At 27.0% G+C, this 14113-nt stretch overlaps 1 protein-coding gene across 8 annotated transcripts; it reads left to right on the top strand.

The window, feature by feature from the left end:
- The first annotated feature begins 3816 nt into the window (after positions 1 to 3816).
- On the top strand, positions 3817 to 13288 carry LOC148200748 (cuscuta receptor 1-like). 8 transcript variants are annotated; one of them, XM_088112431.1, is made up of 12 exons: positions 3820 to 4201; positions 4312 to 4455; positions 4640 to 4798; positions 4869 to 5018; positions 5108 to 5191; positions 5321 to 5476; positions 7400 to 7555; positions 7989 to 8144; positions 10206 to 10280; positions 10516 to 10668; positions 10756 to 10905; positions 11042 to 13288. In XM_088112431.1, exons 1-12 carry the CDS (start codon positions 3847 to 3849, stop codon positions 13210 to 13212), a joined length of 3909 nt encoding a protein of 1302 aa, XP_087968557.1. In that variant the 5' UTR covers positions 3820 to 3846; the 3' UTR covers positions 13213 to 13288. The 8 variants fall into 8 exon arrangements, with proteins under 8 accessions (XP_087968563.1, XP_087968564.1, XP_087968561.1 ...); XM_088112435.1 differs by lacking the exon at positions 7989 to 8144 and having other exon boundaries at positions 3818 to 4201; XM_088112432.1 differs by lacking the exon at positions 10206 to 10280 and having other exon boundaries at positions 3819 to 4201.
- Positions 13289 to 14113: the final 825 nt, after the last annotated feature.

Genomic DNA, 14113 nt, shown 5'->3' with positions numbered 1-14113 from the left:
ATGCGCTAGTCTTATTTAAATACAACTCGTATTTTAGTAAAAAGTATAACATATTTTTTTATGTTATTAAAATTTATATGGATTAAATAATTTTAATGTAAAATTCATAATAATAATTACATTTTTTAGTAAATAAAATATTTCTGAGCATTTAAACTTGAGTGATGGTCCACGGCTTCAACGTTGAAGTTTCCATCTCTTAGTAGGTTTCTTTTATCTATGGCTTTGATATTTTGGATTGGAGCTTGCTAAGTATTACTGATGAAGGACTTTTTTATAGCTTGAGCTTTAGGCTAGGATTTGAGGAAAACTTCTTGGGTTTCCTATATGACTTGAGCCCTCAGAATGGTGCTATAGCCGTTTTATGACAAATTCTCATAAAAGTGTTACATATCTTTTGATTTTTCTCCAAATTACATGTTTGACTCCTTGAGGTAGCGCTTTTCTGTCAAAGTTATCTATCACAGTTATTCTGCAAAAACAAGTGAAATTTAGGTATTTATGATGAATTTTACACAAATCAAAGTAATATAAGTAATAAATTAATATTAAAATATACTAATATCAAGCACTTATTATCTAGTCCTTTGTTATTTAATGTTGTAATCATCTAACATTTTACTCGTTTAAAATAGATACTTAAGTCGTCTAATGTATTCATTTGATGATTTCAACTATTAGACTTGTCTAACATCTTGACTCGTCTAATACTAAGATATGACCTTAAATTTTTCGAACTTATTGCTTTTGTTGACATATGTAATGCATGAGCATAAATCAATTTAGCACATGTAAGCAATACTACACATAATGTATTTTAATCTTCAAACAACATTTGATCAATTTCTAATTCTCACTAAAGGCTTTCTCTCAGTCGTTTAACCACATCTTCACTTCTATCCAGAGACTTACTCATCTAGTAAAGTGTTTTGTTATATCATCGAAATCTTATTGATTGTTGGAACTCATCTACTTTAACAAGATCCTTCCAAAATTTTCACTCAAGAGTTACATTGTCCCTTGGTGGTGTCCAATGCCAACAAGGGTACTAAAGTTCCCCCAACGCAAGCAAAGGTAGAGATCACTGCTCGATTGACATCTAATGACACTATAGGGACGCCTAACGCTACACTAGAAGCTTGAACTTCTTCTCTGAGTTTTAATTAGGTAAATTACTCTTTTTGAGCTATTCTCCAATTAATAAATTTTAAAAAATTATAGTATAATCATATCTTAACTCAAGAAGTACCAATTTAATCAATCAAAGGTCTCATAAAGAAGTTCTCATCAATAATCCAAAACCCATGTTTTACAAGAGAAAAACACACTCATTGATACCAATTGAATAAGAGTTACTAATTCCTAAAATGGAACCATCTTCAATTCACAATTTCACAAAACAACATTTATCATAATCATCAATTTGATTCACATTCTCAATCAATCAATTCATTCCAAACATAAAATCCAATTAACCCAAATCATAATTAAACTAGAATACCATTAGAAGACAATCAATTTTAAATATCTAACTTCCCTTACCCATACATTACTCTTCACCAACAAATTTACTATATCAAAGAATCATACTCCTAAATAAACAAAACCATAATACATGTTAAATTAAATTTATCATAAGAGCAAATTCACCAATCACACACATTCGTCAATCTCAACAAAGCTTTTTAAATATCTAGCTTCCATTATATTGGTTAAATAACCCTTTAACTCAAAGTTGTTCCTTAGAGCTCTATTTTAACTACTTAAGCAGACAAAATATATCTCATGTATAACCATATCATTACGATTAACTAACCAAATATTAGAACCATGTGTGCCTCTAAATGCTAAACTAATTAAAAAATAGAACAAAAAGTGAACTTACTATATTAGAGATATTGATCAGTCAGAAGTGTAGTCATCTCTATCATAAATCTATTGGTGGTCTCTGATTGTCAAACACAAGATAAAAAATCAAAAAGTTTAAGAGAATGACAAAAAGTGTTTATAAAAGATTTTAAAGAGACAGTAACTCTTGTAAGATGAAACTCGTTCAATAAAAACTTTCATTTATAATATAAATATTATTAATAAAATAGTTGAGTGTCAAATATTGCTACTATTCTTTGTTATTTTCTAGATCCTTACATAATTAAATAAATAAACAAATTATCTTACAATTAAATTTTATGATAAAATAAATATTGTTAAATATATAAACTATATTTTAAATTTAATAATTTATATTAATGTAATTTCTTATAGTTATATTATAATTATTGAGACATGTCCATGTCTATCTTGGATTGAAGTTGGTGGTGGATGAAGTCAAGTCATCGTTTTTTTTTTCTTCGTCTTTGTATGTTTTAACTATTAATATTTATTTTAATTAAATACAATCGGTAATCAACAAACATTTAAATTGTTTGCTTTATATTACGATTAAAAGCAATGATAAACCTATTTTTTTTTTAAATATGAGTTGTATTTTAGATTTCTAAACAAGATTTCATATTATGAAAATTTATTTTATTAATTATAACACAATTATTGAGTTATGTTTATCTTGAATTCTATTTGAAGATGATTGTGACTTTTGGTTGGATAAGTCACCCTTTGGGTGGACTAAATAATAAACGATACTTTAGTGAATATATATATATATATATATATATATATATATATATATATATATATTATATACATATTTGTCTTATATAATTAAAATTAAAATTAAATAAATAATACTTAATTGAATAATATAAATTATACTATGTTTAAATTTATGATAACCTAATAGTTTTAAGTGTATAAATTATATTTTCAATTTATAATAAATAATCTATATTGATATGACTTTACTTTTAATTGTAGAATAATTGTAGACGTATGTGTATTTTGGGTTTCACTTGGTGTTGGTTTTGGCTTATTAGTTGACGTGAAATCAATTTTGTTTTAATTTTTTTAAGTCTTTATATGTTTAATTAATAATTATTTATCATAATTAAAATTAATAATAAATAATTACCTTTTGTTTACAAAAACGTATTATAAATTTATGAAGGATAATTATTAAATATATAAATTATATTTATTTTAACATTTATAAGTAATTTAAATAGTGTAAATTTATTTTTAATTATAACATAATTATTGAGAAATGTATGTTTTAAATTCATCTCCACCTTTGGATTGAGCTCAAGTGATCATCTATAAAAAAAGTTTTTCTCTTTCTAATGTGTAATTATTTTTTTTTATTTTAATCTTTTAGTAATGTTTTTTAAAATTCATATAATTAATAATAATAAAATAATTACTTATATTTATATTTTTATCCTAACAACCTTTTTAAAATTTAAATAATTATTCATAATGATAAAATTATTTACGCAATAAAATAGTTATCTATAAATAAATTATAAAAATTAATCACTTTTATAATTATCTTTGATAAACATTATTTTATAATTTATTGATGCTTTTATTTTAATAAATAAAAATTATTTTATAATTTAATAAATTGGAAAACTATAAAATTAAAAAGTATCAAAGTAAATCTGGTGGAATAAACAATCCTTAAAATTTTCTCGTTCAAATAAGCATTATAATTCATATATTAAAAAAACAGAATGAATGTATTTTCATTAGTTTTTTTTAAGCCGTCTCTTGTTTTTTTATTTTTATAAAAATGAATTAAATCGGTTTCGTGCTCTAAAAATTAAAAAGTCACTTAGCAAAACTTACACATGGACTTTCTAATTAAAATTGAAAGTATAGATGCATTGGAACATAAAGTATGTATAGGTGATGCTTTCCTATTTAAGAGAGGGAGAAGTTCTTGATTCAATGAAGAAAAAAATGAAGAGTGTGAGAGTGTGTTTCCTCATTTTCCTTTTATTGGAAACAATGTGCTGTGAAGGATGTTGGAAAGAAGAGAAACAAGCACTTTTGGGTCTACGTTTAGATTATTCTTTCATCTCTTGGAACGTCGACATCTCTTGGAACGTCGACACAGATTGCTGTGAATGGTATGGAGTGTTCTGCAACTCCTCCACAGGGAGAGTGGCCCAACTCCATCTTGACGGTGTCCGGTGGAAGCCAACAGAACAATATATTAATTACTCGGATTTTTCTGTCTTCAAAGATTTGAAGAACCTCTCCTTGCCATTTAACAATATAGTTGGTTGTGTTGGGGATGCAGGTATTCTTTCCTATAATTCTATTGCTCTTTTGCTTACTCAAAACTACAAATCTGTCTGTTATGTTTTATGGAATACTCATTATTTCAACTTTCTTTTGCATACTTTCCAGAGTTGCCAAATCTCGAACTCCTTGACATGTCTGTTAACAAGCTGGATACTGCTGCCAGTATTATATCTTGTTTGGATGGCCTTCCATCTCTTAAGTATCTTTATTTAGGATATAACAGGTTGAATACACCTTCATTAAACCACGGTGAGACTAGCTATTTTTTATTTATTTTAAGAAAATGACAACAATATTATTTTTTATTATCATGAAGATCTTCTAATTTTTTTATACTATATATATACATATATATATATATATATATATATATATATATTATTTTTTTCACATTTGTTGGGTTCTTTCACAACTTTTGGTGTGTTTATGTAAGTTTTTGAAAGTGTACCAAAGCTGCGTAGTAATCTGAAGGCCCTTGACATAAGTGAGAACCATTTGACTAATGACATCTTGCCATATCTGGAGGGATTCACATCTTTAAAGGAACTGTATTTGGCTGAAACTGAATTGGACTCGGATTTTCACTTTGAAGGTATTTTCCACTTCATTAATAAAGCTGAGCATTTTTACGTTTTAATTAACGAAGGATATATTCCTTACAGGTTTATGGTCAAAATTGAGGAATCTTGAGGTCCTTGACTTGTCCTTTAACAACTTCAACCAAACTGATATTGGCTATGCTCTTAGTGGACTCTCATCCCTCAACTCTTTATATTTAAGACACAGTGGATTGAGTTGGACATCAATTTATAGTACGTTCCCGTATACTTTCCATATTACAAATCTTCATCATTTGTTATTTTATTTTAGAAAGCATATCTAACAGCCTATAAATTGTTAGATATATCAAAATTGAGTTCTTTGGAGAACCTTTCCTTATATTGGAACGACTTGAAGGTGTCTGAAAGTATATTGTGGGGTTCAGGTTAGTTGTGATTAGTATTTGATAGCATTTTATATTTAAACAAGATATCACTCCCTTTCAACAAATGCATCCTTCTTATTATTAATTAGTGACTACTCATGAGTTGATGCTTTCAATTCTTTTTATCAGAGAATGAGATATTTAAATGGCCAACCAATTTACAACATCTAGACTTGAGTGAAAACAGTTTGAGTAACAGATTTCTTTTATCTCTGATGGGCCTTCCACATCTCCAGTTTCTTGATTTAAGCTACAATCAATTACAAGGAGTGCTAGATATAAGCGGTCAGTATTTTTATTCATTATTTTATTACAACATTAAAAAAAATATAGTGATCACAGATAAGTTGATGCTTTCAGTTTTGTTTTTATTCTGAGTGAATAGACTCATAACCACATGTTTCCATTTTGTTTTTATAAGAAAATGAGACAATTAAATGGCCAACTAATTTACAACATCTTGAACTGAATTCAAACCGTTTGAGCAACAAAATTCAAAACTTACTTTAAAATAAAATTAAATCTTTTAGATTAAGTTATGTTATATTTTCTATTATCTTTTAGAAGATCACTTTTGATTGGAAAAAAGATTAATAGTTGAAAGAAAAAAGTTTAGAAATTAGATGAAGAAAAAAAAATTATAGAGAGATAGTAAAATTCGGAAATTTATATACTTAACATAATTAGAACTTTGATTTTTGTTATTTTTAAAACCATTTCTACTAAACATCTAAACAAATCTTAGAATGATCAATATATAAAGTAGTTGCTCTTTATTGAGTTTAACATTAATACAATGCTAACGTACGTAAGAAAATCTATTTAATCGATCAAGTGATATATCATGGTTAATTTTATTTTTAAGATAATCAATATTTCAAAAGTCCATAAATTACAACACAACTGTTTATATCATAAAACAAAGTATTACACTATTATATAATCTATCGATTTATTTATTCATTATAAGAAAAGCTTATATTAGGATTGCGTTTCCACTTTATATGGACTATATTTTTATTATATTTGGATCATTCATCTTTTAAATTTTGAATTATGAGTGAAACTAAATTTCATTAAAATTATGTTTCGATTTTTTTAAAATATTTGTGTTATGTTTTAATTCGGTTTTGAATTATGTTTGATTCAATTTGATGAATTATGTTTTGAATAAATTTATTTTTTTTATTTGACTTATGTTTAAATTTAATCTAAATTATTATATATGACTAGATAGCATTGTATTAGATATTATATAGTGCAAAGAGATAAATAATATCGATGGTCTGAATAATTTTTTCGTATTAGTTAATTACTGACGAAATTGGTTTTGGAAGTATAATGCGAAATTTTACACATAGGTAATATTAGCAAATTAATATGTCCAGTGTTAATTTATATCCAATGATGACCGTCTCGGGCATAATGACCACAAACTTCTACCAGCAGCAACTAATTTACCTACATACGAGAGATTGTAAGTCTTACGTAATGTCTGAATTACTGACAAAAACACATAAAAGTTTATTCAACATCTATCTGTGTTAACGTTGAAAGTTATACTTCGATTAAATAAATTTGATTTATAATATATAATTTAATTTGCAAATCTTATTTTATAAGATTGAATCAACGTAACATAATTATGAGTTAAAATTTATCTTAATAAAATTTGATGTTTGCTAAATTAATTATTCTATCTATTATTAAACAATTAATTATCTAATTTCATATTTAATATGTATATACATTAGTTAAGGTGAATTAAATGTTTAATATCGATTAGAAATAAAATTAACGTATAAAATATAAATAAATATAAAAGTGTTAGTCTACTCTCATCTCTCAACTTTTCAACTTTTTATATTTAAGACAGTGGATTAAGTTGGAAATCAATTAATAGTAGGGCACCATATACTTTCCATATTACAAAATCTTCATCGTTTGTTTTTCTTATTAGAAAGTATATCTAACAGCATATATAAATGGTTAGATATTTAAAAATTGAGTTATTTGGAGGTCCTTGAGTTAGGAAAGAACTACTTGAATGAGTTTGAAATTATATTGCGGTATTCAGGTTAGTTGTGATTAGTATTTGATATTCTTTTGAACAAGATATCACTTATTTTGAACATTAGCATATGCATCCTCCTTATTATTAATTAGTGATTACTGATAAGTTGATGCTTTCAATTTTGTTTTTATCAGAGAATGAGACATTTAAATGGCCAACCAATTTACAATATCTATACTTGAGTTCAAACCGTTTGAGCAACAAATCTCTTTCATCTCTGAATGACCTTCCACATCTCCAATATCTTGATTTAAGCTACAATCAAATAGAAGGAGCTGTAGATATAAGCGGTCAGTATTTTTATCTATTATTTTAGGACATTCATTATTTATTCTAATGTTTTAGAATTAATATTTAATTATTCATTCAACATTATAGATATATTAGGGTAAATTAATATAAACATCCATATCAATAGAAATATACTTTATATTCATGTAAACATATTCGTTTTACATCAATAACACTCTCATCTCAACAATTACATTTTCATACTAAAGAAGTTGCACAAAAAAATTACTATTGAATTACTTTCATCAAAGATATATCAAAATAACATTTTAGCCTTAACTTTCTCAACTATTAAGCATAAAATATACTTATAATCCATTATCATTTCTATATAATCAATATGTTTAGTAATATTAAACATAAAGATCTATGCATGCTCCTTATCCTTAGTGAATATTGATAAGTTGATGTTTTCAATTTTATTTTTATCAGAGAATGAGACATTTAAATGGCCAACCAATTTACAACATCTAGAACTGGGTGAAAACAGTTTGAGCAACGAATTTCTTTCATCTCTGAAGAACCTTCCACATCTTCAATATCTTGATTTAAGCTACAATCAATTAGAAGGAGCTGTAGATATAAGCGGTCAGTATTTTTATTTTCTATTTTATTAAAACATTAAAAAAATTCAGATATTATATTATAATATTTTAGAATTAATAAACATACATACACTTGATTACAAGTCATAATTAATTTCATGTTAAGATAATTAAGATTAAAAATATCCATAAACTACCGTATACATAATAGTTCACATTATAAAATATTGTAAAAAAATACACTTTTATTTAAGTAGATGTGACTCCTTCCCAATATGCATGCTCCTTATTTTTATTTATTGTGATTACAGATAAGTTGACCCTTGTAGAGTAGATAAAATTTGTTTAATTATTGGTAAAAAAAATATGTATTTTTGTATTCTTTTCCTGTGTCACCGTTATCGAACTCATGTTGAACCACTCTTAAATATGGAATTTTATTCTCAATATTCTTCAACCTAAATAGTTATATATTTATTTATTTATTTATTTATTGATGGAGTTTAACACTGATGTGGTAACACTAACTAAAATCAAAATAAAATTCAATCTAAATATAATAATGTTAAATTCTAAATACAATATAATGATGTTAAATTCTAAATACAATTCAAAATCACAATATAGTTCAAATTATTTAAAGATATGATAACATTTAGGAATTTTGGTTTTTTAATATAATTTAATATTTAGAATTTATAATTAATTTTGTGAACCAAACCCAACTCATCACGGATTCAACATAGGTGAGTTGGGTTCTTAGTGGACCACATTCATTTTGAATCTGTGTCAAAATTTGTAACTTTTTTTAACTTAATTTGACTCGAACTCATGATAAGTCAAATTGATTCATGAATTTTAATCTATTTTGACAATTTCGTTTGTTGGTAAATTGTCTCATTCTCCTTTTTCTTCCCGTAGTCAATATGTTTTCTGTTATTATAATCCGTAGATAACAATAATTTATATACAAATTTTATTTTGTGGATAATTTTTTATGAGAAATTTAACATTTTAAGTTACTCTTATTTTAACATTTATCCAATGTTAACGTACGTAAAAAAATCTATTTAATCAATCAATTAATAAATTATGGTTAATTTTATTTTTAAGATAATTAATATTTCAAAAGTTAAATTACAACACAACCGTTTGTATTATAAAAAAAGTATTACAGATATAAACTATCGATAGTTATATTCACTATAAGAAAAACATAGGATAACTTTCTTTGGATTATGTTTAGATTATATTTGGACTATTTATCTTTTAAGTTTTGGATTATGGGTGAAACTAAACTTCATTAAAATTATGTTTCAATTTTATTTAAATATTGGATTGTGTTATGTTTTAATTTGATTTGTATTAAATATCATTCAATTTGATGAATTATGTTTGAATAAATTTAATTTAAATTATTATATATGATTAAATAATATTGTATTAGGTATTATATAGAGCAAAGGGATAAATAATTTTGATTGTATGGATTATTTTTTTCGTACTAATAAATTACTTGACAAAATTGGTTTTGGAAGTAAATAATGTGTGTGAAATTTTACACATAGGTAATATTAGTAACTAATATATCCAATGTTAATTTATCCAATAATGACGACTTGCATGCCGTGAATATATAACGAAAGATTTCTAATAGCAACAATTTACCTACATAATGTGAGGCCCAATTACCCACTCATGACATCACAACACTCATAGATTCTCTGCATTTCTCATGAATGTTATCATCAATAACGTTTTTCAATGGTTATTTGTCTAGTCTTTGTTTCTTTATCAAATACTTAGTCAAAGTATTGCAACTCTTTTATGTATTATGCTTGCTAGAAAGATTTCTAACTATCATTTCTACCTCTCTTTTTTATCTATGAAAGTGGTGTAAGTAAATATAGTAAAAGTTAAAATTTACATTAATATCTTTCATCATAGTCAACTTTTAGAGGTTAAACTTAGACTAACTTTTTGGAAAAATAATACTTTTAGTTATTTGAAAGTAAACTAGTTTTGTAATGCTTCTGGGCGAAGAAAAATATAACTCTTCACATTAATGTTTGTTGACTTTTATTAATTCTTTTTTTTTTTGCAGGATTATCAACTTCATCCAATTTGACGAATCTTTATCTACGCCATAATAATATCCATAATTTTGTTAACCATCAAGGTATTAAAGAAAAAATGATTTAAAATGGTTTAATTTATTGTTTAGAGACAAAGAAAAGATATATTAGATAAATTTATAATACTAACACATTGTAGAATCCCATAATTTTCTCAACGTTGGTATATTTACTTTGCACAAAATATATTTGTCACCTTCCTAAATGCATATATTATCTATCTCATTTAGTCTAACGCTTATTTACATTTGTTTTTAATTTAATTGACATATCTTTCAGGCTTAAAAGGTCTCAGTGGATTGGATGTCCTTGATTTAGATTGGAATATGATAGATGGAAACAAACTAAGAGAGTCATTACGAGCTTTATCATCATCCATTAGAAAGCTTTCTATATCTTACAATAACTTCAAAGGAACAATTTTAGCTGAAGGTAGTAATATTAATGATTTTCACAAAGATAAATTAATTTCATAATTGTGTTACATTAAGATTTATATATATATTTTCTACTGCGCAGATTTTCATGATTTAAGTAACCTAGAACGTTTGAGATTGGATGGAAATAATAACATGGAGAATGAATTTTTCGAAAGTATTGGAAACTTGACATCCTTGAAAGCTTTGTCTCTTTCATACTGTGATATAAATGACACCCTTCCTGAAGATGGTAATTATATTATTATTTAACGTTATTCATGAAATAGATGTTATATACCATTTTTCTTAGTTTCATTGAAATCTTTATACCTTTCTGATTATAACCTTTGTTAGATGTTTTCTTGTTTCTTCAAATTTTCATTCAGATTGGTCTAAGATGAAGAAGTTAGAAGAATTATATCTAATAGACAATGGATTTGAAGGATCTCTTCCCAATTCTTTTGCTAACATGACATCTCTTCGGATATTGGAACTTTCTCAAAATAACTTCATTGGAAGGTTTGATTCTAACATTGCAACACTTACATCACTTGAAGAATTTGGTTTCGAAGAAAACCAATTTGAAGTTTCTATTTCTTTTTCGTCATTTGCCAATCATTCAAACCTTAAAGTCATCCGGGGTAAAGGCAATAAAATCATAGTGGACTCACAACACAATTTGCGCACTTGGATTCCAAAATTTCAATTAAGTGAACTTAGCTTGTCTTCAAAAATTGAGACTAGCTCTTTTCGGCTCCCCAGATTTCTTCTTTATCAAAAAGAGTTAGTTACAATAGATTTTAGTAGTTTGAAGTTGGAAGGAAGATTTCCTCATTGGTTGTTAGAAAACAACACAAAATTGACTGAAGTAACTTTCAAAAATTGTTCTATGACTGGTACTATGCAATTACCATTGCATCCCCTTCTTGAGTTGAAGAGCATTGATGTATCTAGCAATATCATAATTGGTGAAATTCCAAGTAAGAATATCAGTTCAATTTATCCAAATTTGAAAAATCTAAACATGTCTAGAAACCGCATCCAAGGTTCAATTCCGCGTGAGTTTGGCCAAATGAAATATTTGTCTGAGTTGGATCTTTCAAACAACCAATTGTCTGGAGAAATATCAGATGACACATTTGAAGCTGCACAACAACTCGATTTGTTGATACTTTCAAATAATACGCTCGAGGGGCCCATCTTTACAATACCCGCTAATTTAAGGTCTTTATCATTAAATGATAATAAATTTAGTGGTAAACTTCCAAGCAATATTTTTAACACATCCATCATTTTATTGGACGTAAGCAATAATCATTTGGTAGGAGACATTCCAAGCCTGTTGACAAATTTTTCAAGTTTATCGGAACTTCGTATGTCCAATAACCACTTTGAAGGGTCCATTCCATTACAATTGACACAACAACTTGGAGATCTAAGATATTTAGATCTCTCCCAAAATAATTTGACTGGTCTTGTACCATCATTTCTAAATTCTTCTGTGAAATTTATCCATTTGAGCAATAATCGTTTAACAGGATTGTCCAAAAAGATGTTCAATGGAAACTCTCCTTTAGTGATGTTAGACCTTAGCTACAATGAAATATCTGGCAACATTCAAGATATGATGCAAGACCTTAGTTATACAAAGTTGAATTTTCTCCTTTTAAAAGGTAATCACATTAGTGGGGATATACCTAAGCAATTATGTCAGTTGATAAATTTAACCATGTTGGATCTTTCAGACAATAAATTGTTTGGAGAAATTCCCCATTGCTTGGGGACAATGCCTTTTGATAATAAGAACCTTGATCCATCATTGAATGCATCAAAGGGAAGCTTCGTTGTTCAAGAATATACTCAAGCACCATTACCATCAGAGCATAAGAAAGAGAAAGCAAGTTTCAGTACAAAGAGAAGTACCCTTACTTTCACCGGAAGCATTCTTGCTTACATGTCTGGAATTGATTTATCCCTAAATAAACTGAAAGGAAATATTCCACATGAGCTTGGAAACTTGACTAGAATTCGAGCATTGAACTTGTCTCATAATGATTTGACTGGACAAATTCCAAATTCTTTCTCAAATTTGAAGCAAACAGAGAGTTTAGATCTTTCTTTTAACAAGTTGAGTGGCCAAATTCCTCCTGAGCTCAGTGTCCTAACCTCACTTGAAGTATTAAGTGTGGCACATAACAACTTATCAGGCCCAATACCTAAACAGACAAACCAATTTGCCACATTTGATGAAAGTAGCTACGAGGGTAACCCATTCCTTTGTGGACCTCCACTACTAAAGAGCTGCAATCCATCTTCTGCAATTTTTCCAAAGAACTTAAGTATTGATAAAGACAATAATAGTTTGGTGGACACGTATGTCTTTTGTGTGAGCTTTGTTGTATCATACACATTAGCATTGTTAGCAACCATTGGAGCTTTATACATCAATCCTTACTGGAGGCAAGCATGGTTTTACAACATGGAATTGGTCAGTTTAAATTGTTATTACTTTATTGTGGACAATTTTTGTAGGTTTTGTAATGTGAGGAATATGTAGCATGAACCTTGTATTCCTAGGATATCTATTTCAGAGTTATTCAATAAAGTAAATCATGCAATTATTTCTAAGTTAAGATATGTCTATAATAAATAAACTTTTACTCCATGTATTTCTAATTTAAATGAAACCTAACTCTAACCAACAAATTCATCACATTTTAACAACATATATGAACTGAACTCAATTGAAAAAATGTAAGATATTAACTTCTTACATAGAGACATCTCGTATTACAAAAAACACAATTTTGATATCCAATAACTTTAAGATGTGTGTTGGACTGTAAAACCAACAGCAAGTGCACCAATCGTAGTATAGCAAGTGATAAATATCATTCTCTCCCAAAAGACTCATGCAACACATGACATCAAAGTGAACAAAAACACAATAAACTCTTTTTGGTATTTTTATCAAATAGTTTGTGTAAGAAATTTAACATAGAGTATCTACAATTTGTTAAAACTAGAGTTCATCCACTTTATTCTCATGCATTAATAATCATCTCAATTCCATATTCAAGCCAAAATCACAATTATACTTAAAGCCTATCCCTAGTGACTTTGCACCTATAATAAACTCATCAAGTTCCAAATCCTTGAATCCTCAACAAGTAACCATGCATTAAGTTCAAGAGTTTTAAGATTATTAATGTATCATGTTCTATCCCTGGATACAAGCTTCATTAGATATCCAATTTTAGTTCTAAGTTCATTTCATATTTCCCAATACATCAAGAACTACAATTCAAGCCATGGGTGATCAAGCCACAATAAGCATTAAGCACAAAAATCAAATACTAACTTTGAAATAGAAAAGCATATGTATTAACATCACAAAATACATAAGATTCAGTTTATTACATCTAATCTCAACAAATAGGAAAAGTCCTTCATGGAGG

Source organism: Vigna umbellata, chromosome 4 (genome assembly GCF_029865625.1).
Source record: "Vigna umbellata cultivar VRB3 chromosome 4, Vumbellata_1.0, whole genome shotgun sequence".
Taxonomy (NCBI): Eukaryota; Viridiplantae; Streptophyta; class Magnoliopsida; order Fabales; family Fabaceae; genus Vigna; species Vigna umbellata.
This window is presented reverse-complemented; position numbering and strand designations above follow the sequence as displayed.

What these genes read in the sequence shown, in the direction of transcription:
- LOC148200748 (XM_088112431.1), top strand. Translation starts at nt 3,847, where the DNA reads ATGAAGAAAAAAATGAAGAGTGTGAGAGTGTGTTTCCTCATTTTCCTT. An exon ending in CTCGGATTTTCACTTTGAAG is followed by an intron (nt 4,799 to 4,868) that starts GTATTTTCCACT and finishes TATTCCTTACAG; the next exon opens with GTTTATGGTCAAAATTGAGG. An exon ending in AGGAGCTGTAGATATAAGCG is followed by an intron (nt 7,556 to 7,988) that starts GTCAGTATTTTT and finishes TATTTTTATCAG; the next exon opens with AGAATGAGACATTTAAATGG.